The 22,809-nt window shown below is 40.4% G+C and overlaps 2 protein-coding genes across 11 annotated transcripts in view; one reads left to right on the top strand and one right to left on the bottom strand.

Annotated features, from left to right (window-relative positions):
• Window positions 1–11,357, top strand: part of LOC113092495 (tensin-2-like) — a 48,646-nt gene extending 37,289 nt beyond the window's left edge. For 4 of the 6 annotated variants that reach the window (XM_026258113.1, XM_026258117.1, XM_026258116.1 and 1 more), the window contains 10 exons: window positions 179–1,763; window positions 3,144–4,123; window positions 4,630–4,761; window positions 5,279–5,377; window positions 5,977–6,054; window positions 7,300–7,377; window positions 7,455–7,623; window positions 7,758–7,826; window positions 9,364–9,393; window positions 9,558–11,357. In XM_026258113.1, the coding sequence (XP_026113898.1) occupies window positions 179–1,763; window positions 3,144–4,123; window positions 4,630–4,761; window positions 5,279–5,377; window positions 5,977–6,054; window positions 7,300–7,377; window positions 7,455–7,623; window positions 7,758–7,826; window positions 9,364–9,393; window positions 9,558–9,699 (3,362 nt within the window). In that variant the 3' untranslated portion in view covers window positions 9,700–11,357. The remainder of the gene's footprint in view (window positions 1–178; window positions 1,764–3,143; window positions 4,124–4,629; window positions 4,762–5,278; window positions 5,378–5,976; window positions 6,055–7,299; window positions 7,378–7,454; window positions 7,624–7,757; window positions 7,827–9,363; window positions 9,394–9,557) is intronic. The other 2 variants (XM_026258114.1, XM_026258115.1) reach the window with 2 other exon arrangements.
• A 730-nt stretch (window positions 11,358–12,087) lies between these two features.
• LOC113092496 (forkhead box protein P1-B-like) overlaps window positions 12,088–22,809 on the bottom strand; it is a 42,433-nt gene continuing 31,711 nt past the window's right edge. For 3 of the 5 annotated variants that reach the window (XM_026258121.1, XM_026258119.1, XM_026258124.1), the window contains 9 exons: window positions 22,075–22,179; window positions 18,519–18,606; window positions 18,193–18,276; window positions 17,893–18,100; window positions 16,711–16,787; window positions 16,467–16,568; window positions 16,130–16,393; window positions 15,660–15,823; window positions 12,088–13,136 (listed from right to left, as the gene is read on the bottom strand). In XM_026258121.1, the coding sequence (XP_026113906.1) occupies window positions 12,962–13,136; window positions 15,660–15,823; window positions 16,130–16,393; window positions 16,467–16,568; window positions 16,711–16,787; window positions 17,893–18,100; window positions 18,193–18,276; window positions 18,519–18,606; window positions 22,075–22,179 (1,267 nt within the window). In that variant the 3' untranslated portion in view covers window positions 12,088–12,961. The remainder of the gene's footprint in view (window positions 13,137–15,659; window positions 15,824–16,129; window positions 16,394–16,466; window positions 16,569–16,710; window positions 16,788–17,892; window positions 18,101–18,192; window positions 18,277–18,518; window positions 18,607–22,074; window positions 22,180–22,809) is intronic. The other 2 variants (XM_026258123.1, XM_026258122.1) reach the window with 1 other exon arrangement.

Here is a 22,809-nt window from a genome sequence, read left to right as displayed (position 1 = left end):
AATAATGATAATAATGTTGTAATATAACTTGTAACAGGAAAAGAATTTGAATCTGCAAACATTGAATGATATTTTAAGTGGGCTTTAGAGAAATATTTGAAAGTGCAGATTGTAAAACTCTAAATTCTTTCTTGCAATGAAAACTGATTAAAAAAACAACTCCCATACATCCCTCTAGATATCGCACACACACATGGGCCTCTAGATGGCAGCCTGTATGCACAAGTAAAAAAGCGTTGTGCTGCAGGCTCCACCTCCCTGCCTTACACCAATGGAAGCCCTGCAAGGAGTTCTGAGGAGAGGCCAAGTCAGCTTCAGTCTGTTAGTACTGATTCTGGACACTCATCTGTGCCACCTGGCCAGCTCGATGAACCGACTCGACAGGCCCCGCCTACTCAGCAAGAGAGGGAGGAGCTTGAGCGTCTGCTGGGTGGGATTGAAGGAGATGGAGGGAGGGATCGTGACCGAGAGACGGCCATTTTGGATGACTGTGATTCCTTGCCTCCTGAAAGGACTGGGTCACTGAGGTTAGGCCGTTCATGCTCATGTCGGGTGGGCTATAGATCCCAGCGTTGTGCTGAGCCTGGATGCGATGGACTCCACCACTTACCTAATGGATACTGCCTTGATCGTCCCACCAACACTAATGGACACACGGGGGCTCCTTCTCCAGGGATGCCATCTGTCATTGGGCTTTGCCAACACCACAGTGCCAATCCTCACCAAACCCTGCCACCACCAGATCTTCTTTGGGACCGTCAACAAAGTTCACAGCTCTACCTTCATCGCACTTGCACAGAGGGGCAATCACACCACCTGTGTCCATATCCATCCCAAGAGATCAGTCCACCTCCACATAGTCTGAATCCCCGACTGCTCTGTAGGGCGGACGAGTACATTCCATACCCCCACCATCACCACAGTCATCCACATCACCAAAAACCCAGCGGACCCTACCACGATGTCATGATGATAGATGGCCTAGTGACACCCAGCTGTCCCTGTCGAGACTGCTGTCTACGGCGAGAAGATTTCCGCACCCTCCATTTGGACAGAGAGGAGGGCATACACTGGGAAAGGGAGGCAGAGCTTCACCGGGATATTGGGTTAAGACGGGGCAGAGAGGCTGATATGCAAAGAGGGGCGGAGATATGGGACCAGGAGTCAGGGCTAAGAAGGGGCAGAGAAATGCCTCTGCAGTGGGACAGAGACCGAGAAGCAGAACTACAGTGGGAGAGAGAACAAGAGGCAGAATACTGGCACAGAAGGGCTACCGTATCCCCCTACGGGCCTCACGGTCATGAATTACCAGCATTTAATGTTGATCCACTTCCCGCAGGCCATCCTGCATATCCAGAACCCTCCCGGTCCCACTCTCATGCCCATCTGGATCTCAAGTACAGCAGCAGTTCCAGTGGATATCAAACACCACACCAGACCTGCCCCTGCTCCCCCTACCAGCCTTCTCCCTCAGAGAGTCGCGGCTATGCCTCGGATTACCAGTCTGAGTCCACGTCCCCTCTTCCCCCTCCCTCCGCCTCCTGCCCTGGCCCAGTGCACCATGGCAGCAGACCTATAGATAACCAAACAGACTCCCACCCTCAGCAGTACACCTCTGAAGCAACAGCTTGGCGTAGTCACATTACCCATGGTTCCCTACGGCGGACACATCAAGATCCACATGCCCCATGTTCAACACCCTCTGATATTTCAGGACCTCCAACACCAGTCCACACAAGCAGTCCTTTGCAATTCCAGGAAAGGTAAATGCATTTATCAATAGATGTGGGGATGCTCCTGCAGAGTTTAGGTCTGACCCTAATCCAACACATCTAAACCACCTGAAGCTGAAGATCCAACCCTTAAAACACAACTGAACCAGCTAATTAAAGGCAGTGTTGCAAGGTTAATTTTTCAACTAATTTGTGCAATTTGCATGTTGGTAATAAACATTTAAACTGTTATCCATTGTATTTTATGTTGTTAGGTATCACAAAACGGAATATAATACGAAAACGTAGGTACTATCTTACAGCGGTTTGCAACGATTCTCCTTTCCCCCACAATGCATTGAATTAAGTCACCTTGGGGAGAGAATTTCCAAAGCCCGCCTTGAGAGCATTGAGAGTGACTAAAGAGACAAGTAGTATACGAGAGTATTCAGATTCAAGCACAAATTCTAGATAAATAGATAAATACATAGATATAGACAGATAGATAGACAGATAGATAGATAGCTATCGACCAACAGCGACCAAAACTTTCCTTACAGCACAAGCTTTCCAATGCAGTTTCCATGGGATGGCACCTGCCTAACACAGCGACAGACACACGGATACGTTTTCAACAACATTTTCACCGGAGGAAAAGATAAATGCTTAGAAACGCCCATATAGCTAGCATGATGCCTTCTATTTCTAGAAGACAAAGACAAAGTATAACAAACTAACGTCATGATAACTGCCACTAGATATAAAGAAAACGTTGATTTTTCACTCGGTGCTATCCAATGACAGTAAAAAAAATATATATACCGGTATATGTGTGTCGTTATTGTCCACTGCTGCTCGTAGACTAGCTCCAATGCTCATTGCTGCGTTCCTAAATGATACCAACTCACCAGGACACTTCTCCAACTCTCCACTCATTCTCCTCGGACCATGCATTTAATTGGCTTTGACGGCCATCAGTTCTTGGCAATTCGTCATTTTCCCTCTCACGTCTGGCAGGTTCGAAATTATTGCTGCAGGCCATCATACATGTTGGTTCTTGCAACCTCTTCCTCATCCCAGTTTTTATCACAACGTTACACCTACCTTTCCTCCACTTCTCCCCAACGTGACGTCATCACCGAGTTGTGTGAAAAAAACCTGTTAATACCAAAAAATTTAATAACTGGTCTTTAAGACCATTTTTGAGACATTTTAAAAATGATATCGACAGTGGAGGTTAACCTGCAATAAGGCCTTTAATGTGGTCAGGGTAACTTGAAAATAACAGAGGGTGTGTTGGAGCAGGGTTGGTACTGACATTTGCAGTCAGGTAGTCCCCCAGGAGCACAGATGGCTACTCCTACAGTATATGAAAATGTTATCTGCTGACTTTATTCAATATTGTGTTTTATTCTTCTTCCTTTTTTTCAGTCCTAGCCTGAGTGTCCATGAGTATGACTCAAGAGATGTTAACAGTGAAAGCAGCTCAGCCCACTCCCACAACAGGACGCATCCACTTGCCCTACAGTCAAACAGTACCAGTCCTGGGTCTCGGCAAGCGGTACTTTCTTCCAGTCAAGAGATTCCTGAGATACACCCCTTTCCTGCCACACCCACCACTGCCCAAAATCTCTCTGCCCCACTTACTACACATCCCGCCCAACAAAGCTCAGCAGAACACTGCGCCCCTTTAACACCTCCATCAGAATCCATCCAACCACAGACAAACAGCTCGCCAACTGATGCTACGGTGCCACCCACAGGGGTAATGGTACCACAATCAACTATTAAACCAGCACCCACAACCGACCTCTCTTCTCACATCCCATCCGAGTCCATCCCAGCTGACTTGCAGAGCAATGGAGTATCACCATCTCCTGAACCAGACACCACTTCTGCTTCTTCAGTCCCTGCTTCCCCTCAACCACCCACTGGTGAACATGAGAGCTCATCCTCCCCTGAACCCCCAGTGCCTGGATTTGCCACGCTGGGCAGGAAGCTGATGTTGGGCTCTGAAACCTCACTTCCTGCGGGACACAGTATGGATGGCAGCCCCAGCTCCACTCCCACCTTCCCTGTCTCTCCTGTCTGCTGCACCCCATCTCCTCCACCAGGCTCCTACTCGGGGTGCCCAACCACCTCCATCCCACAGCCTCCCCTCCCAGAGAAACGCCGCCCATCTGGCCTGCCAGGATCACCCAACGGGAGGTCTGGAATGCTGAGGGGGTCCATGAGCCATCAGCCCTCTGGGCAACACCACGTTACCTTCTCCCCTTCAGTAGGAGAGCTGACCATGCCCGCTGGACAGGGTGAAGTCGTTGTGGAGGGTGAGATGGGCAGCCGTGTCAGTGTGAAATTTGTTCAGGACAGCTCTCGTTTTTGGTATAAACCTGGTATCTCTAGAGAGCAAGGTGAGAAAACCACTGTTGTCTTTCAACTATATAAAACTAAATGCAGTTTAGAGATGTATTCGTAGCCAGCTGCTAATAAGGGCTGGGTTAAGATACTGATTTTCCATTTAATTTTCATTTGTACAATCTACATTTGTAAAAATGAAGCTCAGTGTGTAATGCAAAATAATGGCCAGCGGTGGCTTTCTTTTTGGGTTCCCTCCAAAAATATACTCAAATGAATTGGAATCGAATCAGAATTTAACTAGATCAGGAAATGTCTGTCAATACCCAGCATTATTGCTGATTGCTATAGATATTGGTGTAAACAGTTTTGCTCATGTAAATGCAGCCATATCTTATTATTGGTCCTTGCACTTTTCATAATGTTAGTATGAGCAAAACTGATGCTTTACTTTTGTGCTGTAGTGTTTTTGCATATGCTGCAACAGATTGTTGTTCCATATGTTTGGATCTATGTTTTAAATGGCAATGTCTCATTTAACTGTCCTGTCTCTGTTCAACAGCTATTGCAGCACTGAAGGAAAGAGAGCCAGGGGCCTTCCTCATCCGAGACAGTAACTCTTTCCAGGGGGCCTACGGTCTGGCCCTGAAAGTTGCCAGCCCACCCCCCAACGTCAATAACCATAGCAGCAAAGGTACGCCACATCTGCAGGCACTTCCTCACGAAAACATTTATCTTGCCTTAGTGTTGCTCCCAAAGCTCTCTGTCTGCTCAGGAAACACATGATTACACCTGAAGTACTTTACCAGCGCTAAACATCGCAGGAATTTAGAGCTAAAGCTGAAGTGTGTCATTTCTGCACCAAACAGAATTACAGTTATAATGACAATTGTCTTTGACTGGACAGATAGTCCTGTCCCAGATTCATGACCTTGGTTCATAAGCTTGTGCTCCATACAGATTTGAACTGAGAATGCCATTGCCAATTTGAACTGAGGCGGCAAACAGAAAGTAGAAGTTCAATTCAAATTTAACTGTAAATAGAATTTCTGAAATTCTGTGAATTTCAAATTTTTAACTACAAAACCAATGTTTATGTATGTTTATCTAAATTCGATTAATCACAACTGAAGTGCAATATTATAATTTTGGCATACAACCAACATTAGCATCATAGTTTACATTTAAAGATATCATTTCCTGTCTGTTAGCAGGAGGAGACCCTCTGGAACAGCTGGTTCGACACTTCCTGATTGAGACAGGGCCTCGAGGAGTGAAGATTAAGGGCTGTCAAAATGAGCCCTACTTTGGTGAGCACTTCAGGAATCCACTATAAAACTCTACGGGGTGGCTCGCCAAACACTGATTAAGCTCAGTCCTGGTTTAAATCAGAGCTTAAATCAATAATCCAACCAGGAATGATAATTGTGTCACCATTTACTAATTATTGAGTCATTCCAAACCCGTATGACATTTTATTATGAAATTTATTGCGGTCCTAAACCAAAGTTGGAGTAAATTAAACAGCCAAGTTGAGCTATGGTTGTTGTGAAAATGAGTTTGCACTCTTCTGTGATATCTGAGGGGGGGGGGGGGGCGTTTTGCTCTATGCATGCAAGGTATTCAGGCAGCAATACTATCCAATCTCCATGATATCTCCATCATGTACTCTAGCAGAGAATGCTGCTTCGTAAAAAGCTGTAGAAGTTGAGATGATGCTAATTTCTTTGATGTAGTGTTGTTTTTCTATAGTAGAGAGCTAGAGAAGTTATTTTATGCTTGTGATCAGTTGCCGTCTGGCTATATTCTGGTGCTTTTGCAGTCTGGCACAGCAGTTTTAAAGGTAACTCATGTTGAAGTGTTATGAAAGTGAAGTATTGAGGTCCTGTATGTGTTTTGTCATTGGTAGGGAGTCTTTCAGCACTGGTGTATCAGCATTCCATTACACCAATCTCTCTGCCCTGTGACCTCCGCATCCCTGATAAAGGTAAACAGAACAGCACACGTCAACACACCACGCTGAGATATCACTGAATGATCAAAGCACAGACACAACATAAGGCGAGACAGGAATGCTTTAAAACAACAAAAAATGACAGAACATATTTTTTATTAAGCTACAACAATATTCTGTACTATAGATGCTTACTACCAATGCCAAACAAAACAGTGTAATTTTTTTGTTAGGTTACATTTTTTTCTTTAATTTATTGATTTTACTTTTTGACTGTATTTAACTCCACTTTGACAGATAATTAATTGGTCTTAAATTTAGACGGATTCAGACTGACAAATCATAATTTTTTTACTGATTTATTAAAAGAAGCGCTAATAAGAATCATTTTTGTGAATCAGACAACACTGGTTGGACTGTGTGTTTGTTTTTGTATGCGGACAGCGAAGACAATGTTGTAAATAATTTATAAGTTATAGATCATATACAAAATGTGTTGTCTATTTTTTGTCTTATTGTCTATTGTAAAAAAAAAAAAAAAAATCCCACTTTTAAAAAAAGTTCAAATCAGACTCACAGCTCAACTAAAAAAAAAATTATATTTATTTTACAATATGAAATATTATACATAGTCAAATTGGTAGTTAATGTATATTTTATAATGCACAATATCATACATACACTTCTATTTAGTACTGTATATTATATATACAGCTCCAAAATGTTATATACATCTGAATATTAGACATACAGCTCCAATTGTTTTGACAATTATTTTAATACAGCAACGATGCATTGATATGTGTTTTAAATAATTGCTGTTCTTTTGAACTTTCTGTTCATTAAAGTAAATGTATCACAGTTATATAAAAATATTAAACAGCACAACTGTTTTCAACATTTGCAGTATTAAAAAAATGCTTCTTCAATACCAAATCATCATATTAGACTGATTTCTGAAGGATCATGTGACACTGAAGACTGGAGTAATGATGCTGAAAATTCAGCTTTGCATCACAGGAATAAACTAAATATATTATTCAAATATATTCAAATAGAAAACAGCTATAATTTGTAATGATATTTCAATATTATACAATATTACTGTTGTACTGTATTTTGATCCAATGAATGCAGCCTTGTTGAGTTTGAGACTTCTTTCAAAACAAAACCTTTTACTGTAGTGCAAACAGATATGATCACAAGATTTGTATTTATGAAACTGCCAGTGTTTGAATCTCAGAGACTGGTCTATAAACCCTGATGTCATACTCACAGACCCAATCGGTGAAGTCGTGGAGGTTCAGCCTGTCAGTAACATGAGTACAGCTGCAGACCTTCTGAAACAGGGAGCAGGTGAGTGTGAACCAGCACGTCTGTCCTCATGTGTTACGTCTAACTGTAACGTCTGTAACCTCCGAGTCTCTCCTCAGCCTGCAATGTGCTGTACCTGAACTCAGTTGAGACCGAGTCTCTCACGGGACCCCAGGCTATCGCTAAGGCCACAGGGGCCACAATGTCACGCAGCCCTCGGCCCTCTGCGACAGTGGTTCACTTTAAGGTGTCTGCCCAGGGCATAACACTGACAGACAGTCAGCGCAGGTAGGCCTACTCATCCCACTTTTTGCCTTTGAAAAGTATAACCATATTATTTTCAGTTTTCCCTGAACAATAGAAATGTGAGAACAGACTGTTACTGTCACACTGAGTTTGACTATGAGAGGTCTGGGTTTCAGGGTGTTTTTCAGGAGACATTATCCAATCAGCAGCGTGACTTTCAGCAGTGTGGACCCACAAGACAGGAGGTGAGAGTGGTGGAAAAAAAGCGAAAGACTGGTGTAAAAGAGTGGTTTAAATATCTACTCTACTTGGTTTCTCAAACATGGTTATTTGTTATTACATTGTTATATTACAGTCTGTTGCACTGTTGTTGATCTACCCATGACTGTCCAGTCACTCTTTACAACAATATTGGGACATCTTACAACAGTATTCAAAGTTTACAGTGCATTCCACATCCAAAACAATTAAAAATAAAAAAAAACTGTCTTCATTTTTAGGTATAGTTTTGTTATATATATATATGGTGTTTTTGATGTTTTGTTTTGCTTTGTTTTAAGTTTCGTTCAGTTTTCTTGTAACAGTTGCCTGTCTAGAACTAGTAGTAGCACTGAAATCTAATCAGGTAGTGCATGACTCTGTGTGGGCTGCTCTGTCTGTGTGTGCAGTATGTGCATAAATGTTTTTTTTTTACTCATTTATGTGTGTATAATTTTCAGTTTTATGTTCAACACAAGCGTTGGGGCTTTTTTGGAAATGCAAACTCAGCCTTTTCAGCAAAACACTTGTCTTTTCTTAAACCATCACTTTGAACCCTGTAACATTTTGTAAATGCTCTTTCATGGCACAAGAATTTGAGGCAATAACAATAAACTAGATGTTACAGGAAATAGCATTTTGCATTTGCATGAGCACAAAAAACGGGCCTATGGGCAAACTTAAAGGAATAGTTAACCCAAAAATGTAAATTTGCTGAAAATACTCACCCTTAAGTCAGCCATGATGTAGACGAGTTTGTTTCGTCATGGCAATTGATTTGGAGAATTTAAGCATTCCGTCATTTGCTCACCAATGGATCCTCTGCAGTGAATGGGTGCCGTCGGAAAGAAGTGATAAAAACATCACAATAATCCACAAGTCTTGTAAAAAGAAGAACTGTATTTGTAAGAAACGCATGCATCAAGACGAAACATGAGTTTATAATCCAAATCAATTCTTCCTCCAGTAAAAAAAAAAAATCTCTCACATTAAAATCCACGACACATTTGGGCATATTTCTCTCCTGATTCAGACGATACACCTTTTTCACTGGCCAAAGCAATATTATAGATAAGTACTCATATTTTAGCCAGAAGCAATGGTTTGAAGTTGTTTTGTTTTAATCATGGACTTACTACACAGACTTGTCAGATTTATGGGTGAACTATTCCTTTAAAAACAGCTTCTCAGTTACAAGGTGCAAAATATGATTTGACATAGAGCTCCAAAATGAAGCCCCAAAGCAATGTGTGTTACATCCACAACATACTCCACACAAGTATATGAACACAAATACTTCTAGCCACACAAACTTGATTTCATGCATCATTGCAAAAGGAAATGTATCAGAATGGAATTCACGTGCAAGATTACACTAAATATCCACAGTACTTGTGTAGAGTATTGAGAGCATGCTCGTGTGTGGCTGCAGCATCCCGTGTGTGTGTGTGTGTGTGTGTGTGTGTGTGTTTGTGTGGGAGTCTGTTCCTCAGTCTTGTCTCTGTCTCCCTCTTGCTGCCGTAGGTGGACTAACTCAGACAGCACGACCTCTAAGTAAGTCTGTGTGATGCGTGTGTTTTGTCTGGACTGTGTTGCTCCTGATAGGAATCTGATTAGGTGCTTATGTGCACGGTAATTTCCTCTTAGATTGGATGTCAAGTCTGACTCATATATTATCCCCAGTGGTTCATTCTGGTATCTCTCTGTCTCCTCTCAAGAGTGTTTGGTTTTGTTGCCAAGAAGCCCGGCAGTGTGGCGGAGAATGTGTGCCATCTCTTTGCAGAGCTGGATCCCGAACAGCCCGCGACCGCCATCATCAACTTCATTAACAAAGTAATGCTGGCTCCACAGAGACGCTAGGGCCCCGGGGACGAGGAGGATGCTTCATCTTCACGTACACTGCCACACATCACAAGACTGTCATTTTGCACCTTCTGTCAAGTTCAAGGGTTTCATGACATCATAATATTTTTGGCAAGGACCAAGGCTTTACTGTTGACTAACATGATGCCAATACACATTAAAACCAAAATATACAGAATGTAACCAAACTTAAGCCAGCAGTCTGTGGTGGTTTTGCCTTTTTAGAGCTGTTTTGGTGTTCACAGGATTGTAAGTCACTTGTAAATGAGGATTGTTACACATCCGAGGCAGCAGCACAAAAGCCCTGTTACTGACCCATGAATAAAAGAAATCTGTTAAATGCACTCACTTACGAACTGCACAGAGAACAGTCGCTGCAATATGACAATCATCAGTTTATGAATATTGATTTCAGTTTGGTTTTAGGGTTTTGACATACACTAAATTATGGTCGAAAATTTTTATTTTATTCAAAAGCCAAAACATTTTTATTTTCATTTTTTATTTTTGGCCTTTTAACTGGAAAGGAGGTGCCATTGTTTCTATTGGAAACTTATTTCAGCCACAGTTTAAAAAAAAAAAAAAATAGAGGTAATTGCGACTTTTTATCTCACAAGTCCGACATTTTTCTAGCAGTTCAGAGAAAAACAAACAAACAGAGTTGTGAGATGTTTACAGAATTCTGACCTCATAATTCTGTTTATAGCTTGCAATTCTGATTTTATATCTTGCAGCTCTTACTATTTCACAGAACTGTGAGAAAAAGGTCAAAATGGCAAAACTCACAATTACCTTTTTATTTTTTATAAATCCTTTTGTGGAAACAAGCTTCCATAGTTTCTGAATCTGGCCCGGTGTCTGTGAATGAAAGGGAAAGTTACGTAGCGTTTGAGATGGAGAAACAGATGGAGGACCAGACGTGGTGTAGTCGTGATGCTGAGCAGCTCTTCTGCTCTGCTGGAGTTCCAGATTTAACTGTCATGTAGTATGATGTCATAATGGAAGGCTGATGGTCATGTGATTATTACCCAGAGAGAATTTGGTTAACTTTAGAGTAGGAAGAAAGTTTATTTTTGTCCCCTTTTGTTGTGTATTTCATGCACTGTTCATAAACAGAATTTAAAATAAGGCGGACTGTGGTACATAATCATCCACATTATGCACAAGACATCGTATATGAACGATAGCTTTGTCAGCTGACCGTCACGCATCGTGCTGTACCATTGCCTACCGTACTGTGTAGTAGAACATTGTATTGGAATGTAACCAGACTTTAAACTGATTGGACAGATGGACGTTTCCACGTTCATTCTTTCATTATGATCTCCTGAAGCTGTTTATAACCAAAGACATGTGGCCATGTACTCGATCAGTTACTTTAAGCCGTGCCATTTATTTTCCTGGCCTGTGTCAACAAGTTATGACTGTTTTTGACAGAGCAAGACACGTCTATGACAACTTTAATATATTGGAGTCTGTATTTTCTTATTGATCTTTTTATGTAGTAATATATTTTCACACATGCAGCGGACTTTGAAAGTAAATAGAAAGACTACATGGAAGGATTTTTTTATTTTTATTATTATTACCATATGTAATTGTTTCAGTGTATGCAGAAGTGAAAAATATAATAAATGTAAAGTCATGGTACCAAATCTGAATACATGATGTGAATTAAGTTCCAACGTACTATTCTTTTCCTAGATATATAGACAAACACACACACACTTTTGTTGTTTTTCATTCATTTTCACACTCCTTCTCAGTTAATGTTTATTAACATTTTGTACCCTTTTGTAGTGCATTTAATGCACGGTTCTTCAACTCTTAATATATTTATGTTTGTATAAATGGAAATACTTATACTTTTCAAATTTAGATATTTAAAATTATGTATAATGGAAAAAACTGACACCATATTTTTTTCACATTTTTATACAAGAATTTATTAATCATAAGGCATTTATTCAGATGTATTGAACAAACTGACATAGCTGATTTGAAACAGATGTCATCTATTTCTTTTGGACATGTGTAACAAGTTATTCAGTCAAAAATGATGCATTATTTCCTTGTCATCCATGCTTTTCTCTGCGGTAGAAATTACTACTTGTCAGATCAAATGATTAGTTTCAAAATGCTCAAAATGTCAGGATTGTGACATTAAACACCCTATACTTACTGGATCCACTCAAGTGAAGACTTTTTAGTCTTGACCATATTAAAATGGACAATGGCAACGGGGTACACAACATAAAAAAAAGAAAAAAAAAAGAAAATTGGACAATCTTTGGTAACTGTTGATTCTTTCTACAACAGAAAAACTTGTCAATTTTTTTTTTATAATAATATATATATATATATATATATATATATATATATATATTTTTTTTTCACTCTTCTCAAATATGGAAGAAAGTGTTTGGTTCAGCTTTACTAGTAATCGGATGATTGGGACTTTTGTTTGGGTAAATGTTTTGGATAATGAAAATACAGTAACCTTCTGTACACAGTGAAAAACAAATCAAAAACTAAGATTGAAAAAAAAAAAAAAACATTCATCAAGTGCTGTTTATAAAATGTTCCCCTTTGGTTTTGTTTTTATCTGGAAAAAACAGAGGTAAAAAAGATAGACATTCACAATTTAATTTTCCATTCTACCAATAAGCAGCCCAAAATTTAAGGCGACATGTTACCATCACAGCAACCGGGGCCATCGTCAGGTCCTCTATGTTACAGCCTCACTGGGCCGCCCATCCAAATATTCTCAGCGCCCCTTGAACTGGCGACTAACCCTACAGTATCTCAGGCAGAGGTGATTCAAACTTGCATTTACAATACAGAGCTTTTCATTCAGCATTCACAGCTGCACTGAACAGATCTTGTGGACAGCTAAATATATCACAGACAGCTTAAAAATTGATAGGACTGAATCTTCCTCAGTTGACAGGGAAACCATCTTCCCTTACAGGTAAGCAGTTGATTGAGTTCAGGTGCCGTAGTGTTTAATTTATAACAAACCAAAGATGATGTGTAGCCTACAGCGCCCTCTTTTGTCCTCCGCAAGCTGATGGGTGAGCCCTTTAGTACCAGTGAGGTCAAACCATTGCATACAACAGAAACAGGTACATTAAACAATAAATAAACGGTTGTTCCCAAAAGGAAAAGTTGCAGCTGTAAGTTTTCAGCATCAGCTTTCTCAGAGTTTGATGGTGCACAGGTCAGATAAAGGAGGGCCGATGGACGGGCGAGGATCTCACTAGTGGTATGAGTGAGGTGACGAGGAGAATCCCGGCTGGCAGGCAGAGTCCTGCTCTTCGGTGTACTTCTCGCTGTGGTTGGTGTCTGGACTGTGCTGGTCTTCTGTCTCCGGAGACATGGAGCCATTATAGTCTTCGGCCTCCATCTGCTCCTCTTTAATTTGAGACTGATGGCTGTGAACACAGACCGCTCACGTCAACCGGGTCCAAACTGAACACCAGAGGCTGCTATCATGACATATACACATTGACATAACGCACTGGCTTATGCATCATTCTAATCACCCACTAATGCGTCACTCAACTGCATATTCTTAAAAGTAAATCACATTGGTCTTAAAGGGGGGGTGAAATGCTATTTCATGCATACTGAGTTTTTTACACTGTTAAAGAGTTGGATTCCCATGGTGAGTAAAACTGCTTAAAATATCTCTGCCTCCTTGTTAGTGCGTCCGCCTCCCATGCCGGTCGTGTTTTTTCGGGAAAAATCGGTACAGACTATCTTTCTCTTATGAATATAATAAAACTAAAGACTTTTTGGAGTTATGAAGGATTCAGTACTACTCTATAGGTACTCAAGATTAACAGGATATTGAGTGAAAACGAGCATTTCACCCCCCCCTTTAACTCTTTCCCCTGCCAGCTTTTTTTTTTTTTAAGCTGACAGCATTTCTGATCATTTTTACAAAACTTTTTAATGGCCTACAAATATTTTGTTGACACGCAATATGTCAAAGGAAAGAACAGAGCCTCTGCTTAACATCTCTGAATAAAAAGCTGTGACAATCGTGTTTGTCAAGGTCTATCCCTGAATCAGATTCAAAATCGTGATCAGAACATACAGGTCCTTCTCAAAAAATTAGCATATTGTGATAAAAGTTCATTATTTTCCATAATGTAATGATAAAAATTAAACTTTAATATATTTTAGATTCATTGCACACCAACTGAAATAAATTAGGTCTTTTATTGTTTTAATACTGATGATTTTGGCATACAGCTCATGAAAACCTAAAAAAATTAGCATATCATGAAAAGGTTCTCTAAACGAGCTATTAACCTAATCATCTGAATCAACTAATTAACTCTAAACACCTGCAAAAGATTCCTGAGGCTTTTAAAAACTCCCAGCCTGGCTCATTACTCAAAACCGCAATCATGGGTAAGACACCCTCAAGCGAGAGGGTAAGACACAGAAAGAAATTTCTGAACGAATAGGCTGTTCCCAGACTGCTGTATCAAGGCACCTTAGTGGGAAGTCTGTGGGAAGGAAAAAGTGTGGGAAAAAACGCTGCACAACGAGAAGAGGTGACTGGACCCTGAGGAAGATTGAGGAGAAGGACAGATTCCAGACCTTGGGGGACCTGCGGAAGCAGTGGACTGAGTCTGGAGTAGAAACATCCAGAGCCACCGTGCACAGGTGTGTGCAGGAAATGGGCTACAGAGAAGCAGCACTGGACTGTTGCTCAGTGGTCCAAAGTACTTTTTTCGGATTAAAGCAAATTTTGCATGTCATTCGGAAATCAAGGTGCCAGAGTCTGGAGGAAGACTGGGGAGAAGGAAATGCCAAAATACCTGAAGTCCAGTGTCAAGTACCCACAGTCAGTGATGGTGTGGGGTGCCATGTCAGCTGCTGGTGTTGGTCCACTGTGTTTTATCAAGGGCAGGGTCAGTGCAGCTAGTTATCAGGAGATTTTGGAGCACTTCATGCTTCCATCTGCTGAAAAGCTTTATGGAGATGAAGATTTCGTTTTTCAGCACGACCTGGCACCTGCTCACACTGGTAAATGGTTTACCGACCATGGTATTACTGTGCTCAATTGGCCTGCCAACTCTCTTGACCTGAACCCCATAGAGAATCTGTGGGATATTGTGAAGAGAAAGTTGAGAGACGCAAGACCCAACACTCTGGATGAGCTTAAGGCCGCTATCGAAGCATCCTGGGCCTCCATAACACCTCAGCAGTGCCACAGGCTGATGGCCTCCATGCCACGCCGCATTGAAGCAGTCATTTCTGCAAAAGGATTCCCGATCAAGTATTGAGTGCATAACTGAACATAATTACTTGAAGGTTAACTTTTTTGTATTAAAAGCACTTTTCTTTTATTGGTCGGATGAAATTTGCTAATGTTTTGAGAATTTGGGGTTTTCATGAGCTGTATGCCAAAATCATCAGTATTAAAACAATATAAGACCTGAAATATTTCAGTTGGTGTGCAATGAATCTAAAATATATGAAAGTTTAATTTTTATCATTACATTATGGAAAATAATGAACTTTTATCACAATATGCTAATTGTTTGAGAAGGACCTGTAGATGGAGTAGATTGATTATATCAACACAGTCCTGAAGCACTTCCTGGATCATTATTTCATTCGGTAATGTTAGGCAGTTTTGATTTATATGCAGCTCAGTGTTTAATCATCTTGCTAATTTACTTGTTTCTGTTTTGCATTCTTTCTGTGTTTTAATCAGAAGATTCAGTCCTCTCTCAGAAGATGGGTAATAGCGCCCCCTACTGTACAACAGCAAAAACAGGGCATGCCAAAAAATTCCATCCAAAGAGTTAAAGAGGGGCATCTAACCCCATCTTACCCTACCCAAAATGTCATCTTTCAATAAGCCAGTCAGTGACTGATTAGAAGTTCTCAGTGTTGACGTGAGTGGTATCAGACAGGCGGGAGAGTGGACTCACAGTGTGGGCGCAGGAGAGAGCTCCAGGCTGGAGTCGCTGTGGGAGCCTTCGTCATGATCGTGAGAACTCATGTCCTCATGCAGTGCACTGGCCAGAGCCTTCAGACTGGACGCTCCCATGGACGCCGAGCCGTAGAGGGGCAGACTGCTGTCCACCATCGCTGCCTGAGGACATTATGATATTACAAACCAGTTAAATACACAACCATTCCCAAGTATGGAGTATGGATGCATTAAACTGAAGTGAGAGCAAAGACACTGATAATGTTACATGTTTCAAATAAATGCTGTTCCTTTGAACTTTCAATTTAAGAATCCTGGGAAAAAATTATCAAAGTTTCAACAAACATGTTAACCAGCAACGTTTTTCAACATTGACCTGAATAAATGACATTTTATAATATATTTTAAAAATCTTACCGACCCTAAACTATTTAAGACTATTTAGTTTATGTATGAATGACTCCATACCTGCAGAGCAGACAGGGAAGGACTCTGGCCCAGACTGGACTGGATGTTCTTCGCCAGAGGTGATCTGAAGAAACAGATATCAGCATCATTAGGAACAGTGACCTCAGAAGAATTAAATCTGCACAATGAGATTTGCAAGTACCCAGTGATCTTCTGTGGCCTTCTTTTCTGAAACTCCAGCTCGTCCACAGTCCAAACAGCCCCCTTCACATTCTCGACTCGTATGAAACACTTGTGAAGACTGAGGTTGTGGCGAACTGCATTCTGAGATCGCAGGATAAATTAACAAACTGATCCAAGGTCAGAGGAAATCATTCAAGACTGCCTTTTCAGTTACCTTCCACGTTGCAGCATTGCGTCTGAAATAGGCAAATGTTCGAGTGAACCAGTTGTAGATTTCATTTAGTGTTAGCTGCTTTTCAGGAGACTCCAAAATGGCCTAGTAGTTAAAAAAGGGAACAGTTGTTTAAGATGCAACATGCGTCTCTGATATGGCAACTGATGAAAGATTAAAAATCATCTCCAGTTTGTTGGCCATCCGATCAGAAATGATGGTGCAGACCTAGATGATAGTTTCTTACCTGCCTGATCAAAGCTGCATATGTAAATGGAGGTCTGACCTCAGCACTCAGGTAGAACTCCTTATTCTGCACAATATCTGTGAGATATGGGAAAAAAGGGGCTGTCGGTTACACTTCATGTATCAAAGCTATTTTCTCATTTTGTCTTTGAAAATGGGGTTTTAAATCTATTGCCGGTTTTTTTCACTGCAAGGTTACATAAGGCCATGGCTCGCTTTTGGGGGGCTTTCCACTGTGTATAGTACCTGGTACTTTTTTCAGTACCACCTCGGCGGAGGTCCCAAGTGAGCCGTACTGCCGTGGAATTAAAACGTTTTTCAGGAGGTCACGGCAGGAACTATAACATGTCTACAATCCCGCCCCCTCTAAAGCGGTACCAAAGTGCAGTGGAAACCCAAACCGAGGTGTATCATGCAGTGGAAAAACACCATTTAGTAGTAATAGTACAGTAGACAATAGTATTAAAGCATTACAAAACATTACAAAAAGAAAAACAAAAGAAAATAAAATCTAGTTGCTTCTACTGTAGTTTAGATTTTTATATGCTATAATAATATTTTTACTGGCTCCAAGAAAATATATGGATATATAAAAGATATATTTATTATAGTCTATCATTTCTAATAAAAACTGTAAAACCCATGGTACTGCTATTTATACAAGGGTGGCAAGGTCACATCTGAAGTCCATGCAAAAAAATATTACAATTATTCATCAGATTTCAATGTGGTAAATGGCAGCATAAACCCAGTTAAAAAGAAGTAATCAATGCATAAAAATGTAAATAAAATATTCAAAAAAATAAAAAACTATATAATGTAAATACTTGGAATTAATTTGCTGTGTATCCAAGAAAAAAAATATTACATGGCGAGATGCAAGCAATCTTGTTTTTATTATAACAAAGTGCAAAATATAAATGCTCAGTGCATTTTAAAAACATACAACAAACGTTATGGTTATGCAGGAACATTTTTGTATTGAATATTTACTCTTTGAAAATTTTATTTATGACTTAAAATCATGTGGATTACAGAAAGTGCAAGAGCCTCGACAGGTGACTGTTCTACTGAGCCTCAGTTCTCTCTCACTCATTCTTACTGTAGAGCCCTGAGCACTGCACTACAGTGACTGCACTAATGTCTCTGACACAGACTGGAGGTCAGAGGTCACCGATCTCACCTTGGTCCATGGCTATGTTGTATTTGTCAGAGTAGCGTTTGCGGATGGGACCCATGCTGTGCAGGCTGGTGGGTATGATGACAGAGGGCATCTGGGGGAGTGACGTGAGGGGTGTAGACGGGGCTGTGGCACTCTGGGAAAGACTCATAGTGGGACTGGTTTTGGGAATGGTTGCCTTGGCAAGCGTGAAGTTGGACACCAGATTCACCTAATAACAACAAATAACGTTTAAAATTCAGCCAGCAATCTTAAGTGTGTCTTCAGAACTACAGAAATGTGTTTAATCAAACAGTGACATACTGGCTGAGGGGCAGGTCTGGGCTCAGTGGACTTGACATGGAGGTGGGCCATCATGGCCTGGAGACGATCTTTGTCTTTAGCGAGCTGTTTGACAAACACAAACACAACAGAGATGTACCACTGATAAACCTGGAGCTTTCTGCTGTCTAGCGTTCACATGGTTTCTCTTAATGTTTACATGCAGCACATACAGAACAGGAAAACGATTCGAGCTCAGATTAGAGCAGGATGTTCATTTACATGCAAAACAGAATTAAATACAGCATATCAAGAACAAGTTTAGTTTGGAGCAAAAACAAGTGTGATGTATGTTGGTAAAGCCGTACCTGCAGTTCCAGCTGCTGAACCACCTGCATCTGAACTCTGCACTGCGCTGTGCTCTTGTCATCCAGAGCATGTTCACTGTTCAGATGCCTGAACAACACAACACACATATACAGACAAGACCTGTCATTAAAACACACTGATCAAAAATACAGTAAAAACTGAAATATTGCGAAATATTACAATTTTGTAAATTTCTATTTGAATGTTTTCAAATGTAATTTATTCCTGTGATATAAAGCTGAAATTTTCATCATCATTACTCCAGTCATGATCCTGCAGAAATCATTCTGATATACTGATTTGCTGCTCAAGGAATATATCCATTTTAATAAAATCGAATTAAAACTGGAGGATGCACAAGGCGATTCTTCTTAAAGAGGCAAACAGACACACAAAGTGCTTGTAATACCAAGTTTTAAACATTGTTCAAATAAGTACAAGCTAGAAAAAGAAGGAATAAATAAGGTGAACATCACTTTAGCTTTTTAATCCCAAACATGCAATGTTAATTTTATATAAATATTTAAAAACAATCAATTTAAAAGAATGATCTTTATGTAAATCGCTCATTACTAAACAAAATGAATGTTTAGGATGCAATACTACCATTGAGATAGGGAGGGAGCTGTATTCAAAGAAAATCTGCTTCCTCAAACAACTCCTCTAACAAACAAAATTATCAGCAAAAATGCATTTCTTTAACACTCCAACCATGTTTATGAGTATATATATCCATGCAATAGTCTTCTTGACAATAAAAGTATTGAATTTGCAATTGAATGAAGAGAGAGGGAGATATTTTAACCTTCTGAAAATACTGGAGTAAGGCAATTTCCATGATTACAGCATCATAATATTTGTGAATGCAGAATGCTTATTACGCAGGCTAAGCACCTTTGTGTGTGAATCTCAGTGTGATGTGAGAGTCTGGAAAAAGTTTTAATAGTGCAACTGTGCCTGAGCTGAGGGACAAAGGCAGTGTTGTGGCAATAGACAGGGCGAGCCTCGGACTGGGATCAGGGGTCAGGGGCACAGATAAACATCCTCCTGTTGTTTGTTTTGGGAGGGATGGCCAGGATCACCATGCGCACTCTGTTTTATCAGTGAACTTAGCACAACCCTGAGGGGCCCCACGGCTGAGGGAGAGAGAGAGACGGGGAGAGACAGAGAGAAAGAGAGGGAAGGAGAGAGAGAGAGAGAGAGAAGTGTGAAGGCCCTCAATGAGAAGGCACGGAGGGCATTTTATGCCATAAGAGCACGGTTTGGCCAATTAAAACTACTAATTAGAACATGGATTAAATTATATCACACAATCATCAACCCAATCCTACTGTATGGGAGTGATATTTGGGGACAAATATTATAATTTGAAAACTGGGATAAAAGTTTAATAAGCCCCACTTCAGTTCCGGCAAATACAGGGGTAAAGTGTTCCCACAATTGTTCCCGGGTCGCTAGACGTGCACTTTCACACTGCCAGTGATGACCCGGGATATGTGCGTGCTTTCACACACAACCCTTGAAGATCCCGTAACGACACGTGACATCAGGGCGTGACGTGTAATGTACGAGTCGAAAACATTAGGCACGTTATACTTTCACTGAAGCAAGCGAACGATATCTGCGTCAGCGCGGAAAGTGAGGAACTAACTGATCTCTGCTTCATTACAGTTTGCACATATTTTTCTGTTGCGAACGTTGATCTTCCTTCAAAACAGTAGTAAAAGAATCGCGTAATAACCTGCATCATCACTACGACACGGCATTAAATCTGGCTTTTGTTCACACAGCACTCGTCCCGGTACTGAACCCGGCAATGTTACTAGGTCCCCGACCCGGGTTCAATGCGGGAATCAATCCCCTTGTGCTTGCACACAGAAGGCGACCCAGCAATGTTCCGGCAATATGAAAAATGTTCTGGGTCTGACGTGAAGGGGCTATAGAAAGAACACAATTGGAATTTGCCAAAAACATCCTAATAATGCCTGTAGGACTGAACTAGGCTTATACCCCTTAAGACATTGAAATACAAAAAAAAGCTGTTCAGTTCTATCATCACCTGACTCAATCTGACACTCAATCTGTTCAATATAAAGCCCTCCCCACAGTCTCATCCTCTAAAGACACTTGTGCTTCAACTGATGAATGAAACCCAAACTGAATCTGACTCCAATCACAACCCCAACATTCAGAAACTTACTTGACACCAAGCTCCAGTGTTATTCGGTCCTAAACAGAACCACAAAACTGGCAAATTACTTATCACTCAAGCAATTAAAAGACAGTAAATGAAAATCCCTTCAAAATATTGACTCCGTGATCATGATTTGGAAATAAAGATCGGCAGACATAAAAAATTCTGGCTACTGAGAGAAGAGCGACTGTGCAAACACTGTGAGCTGAATCAAACAGAGGATGAGAAACACTTCCTTCTGGTCTGCCCCAAATACAGCACTACAAGAGAAACATTCTGCCCACAGTTTGAAGCTTTGAATCGTTCATTCTTGTCTCTAAATGACTCTACTCTCTATATAGAAACTACTCTATATACTTGGAGAGAATGAAATATATATACAGTACAGACCAAAAGTTTGGACACACCTTCTCATTCAAAGGGTTTTCTTTATTTTAATGACTTTAAATTGCCGAGTCACACTGAAGGCATCAAGGGCTATTTGAGCAAGAAGGAGAGTGATGGGGTGCTGCGCCAGATGACCTGGCCTCCACAGTCACCGGACCTGAACCCAATCGAGATGGTTTAGGGGTGAGCTGGACCGCAGACAGAAGGCAAAAGGGCCAACAAGTGCTAAGCATCTCTCGGGGAACTCCTTCAAGACTGTTGAAGACCATTTCAGGTGACTACCTCTTGAAGCTCATCAAGAGAAAGCCAAGAGTGTGCAAAGCAGTAATCAAAGCAAAAGGTGGCTACTTTGAAGAACCTACAATATGAGAGATTTTCAGTTGTTTCACACTTTTTTGTTATGTATATAATTCCATATATAATCCCACGTGTTATTTAATAGTTTTGATGCCTTCAGTGTGACTCTACAATTTTCATAGTCATGAAAATAAAGAAAACTCTTTGAATGAGAAGGTGTGTCCAAACTTTTGGTCTGTACTGTACACGATACACACCATACGAAAGGGATAATTTATTGTATTCAACCTTTTTATTTGATATTTCCAATTGTATATAATCGCTATCTCCTTTTACTTTGATTGTGTAATCATATTTTATATTTTATTCTGTATCTAAATGCTTTGGCAATAGAGAGAGAGAGAGAGAGAAAGAAGGAAATGGAAAGAAAATAAAGAGATATGGGTGCAATATACATATATACAAGTAAATGGAGGTTAGAGACAGTGGAAGGAGTGAATAAGGGCAAAAGTATAAAACAAGTAAACATAAGAGTAAAAGGGACAGAACCACATAAAAAGAGCTGTAAAAAGGCAGCAGGCTCACTCAGAAATGATAATTAGATTACTCCTCCTCACAGATCTGCAAACAGGACAAACAGCATAATAAAAGGCAGCGGATGAGGGCTGTTGACTCACTTGAGGAATGACTGGAAGTCTCCGAACACGGCATCACAGCCTGGCCACTTGCATACGCCGTGGCTGTATAAAGGATGGGCGCTCTGGGAATGACTCTCCTGAGAACTGAAGCAAAAACAGATAACCGATACAGAATTTGAAACTTGTTTTGAGTTCTGGGTACCTGTTAAGTACTTTTTTACAGGTTAATAATACAGGATTGCACTGGACAATGCCACTGTTGTGTAGTATGTTGTATCTATGTGACCCATGGGGCTCTGCTTCTTCCATTTCAACTCAAAAAACGTTCACTTGTTCTTGAGCAATGTCTCATATTTGGGATACATGATATCAAGTTGTTGTTCATCTCACAAAACCTGTCTAGAACATGTTTGTCATCTTTCACCAAAAAATTCAAAGAATATAATAATAAAATTAGACCATTGAAGCCAATTTAACAATGACATTTTCATTTTGCTTCAATACTTTAATATGGCAATCAAGATTTTTAGGTATTTGCAATCATTTAATTATATTTCCTATAGTTCATTAAAAAAATTAAGAAGGAAGAAAAGAAAATTAGCATAAATTCTGAAACCAGAGTTAATGTGGTCAAAGGTGCTTCTAAGAGTAAGGCATGGAAAAAATGCTGATGCAAACTGCTGGAGAAACATACTGCAGATTCATGCTTTCCACCAAGTGTCTTTCCACTCGACTGGCACGTTTCAATCACAATATTTTGATATTGTGATGCAT

The sequence above is a fragment of the Carassius auratus genome, unplaced genomic scaffold (genome assembly GCF_003368295.1).
Source record: "Carassius auratus strain Wakin unplaced genomic scaffold, ASM336829v1 scaf_tig00214604, whole genome shotgun sequence".
In the NCBI taxonomy this organism is placed as follows: domain Eukaryota; kingdom Metazoa; phylum Chordata; class Actinopteri; order Cypriniformes; family Cyprinidae; genus Carassius; species Carassius auratus.
Note: the sequence above shows the minus strand (reverse complement) of the source record. Positions and strands in the feature narration are given on the sequence as shown.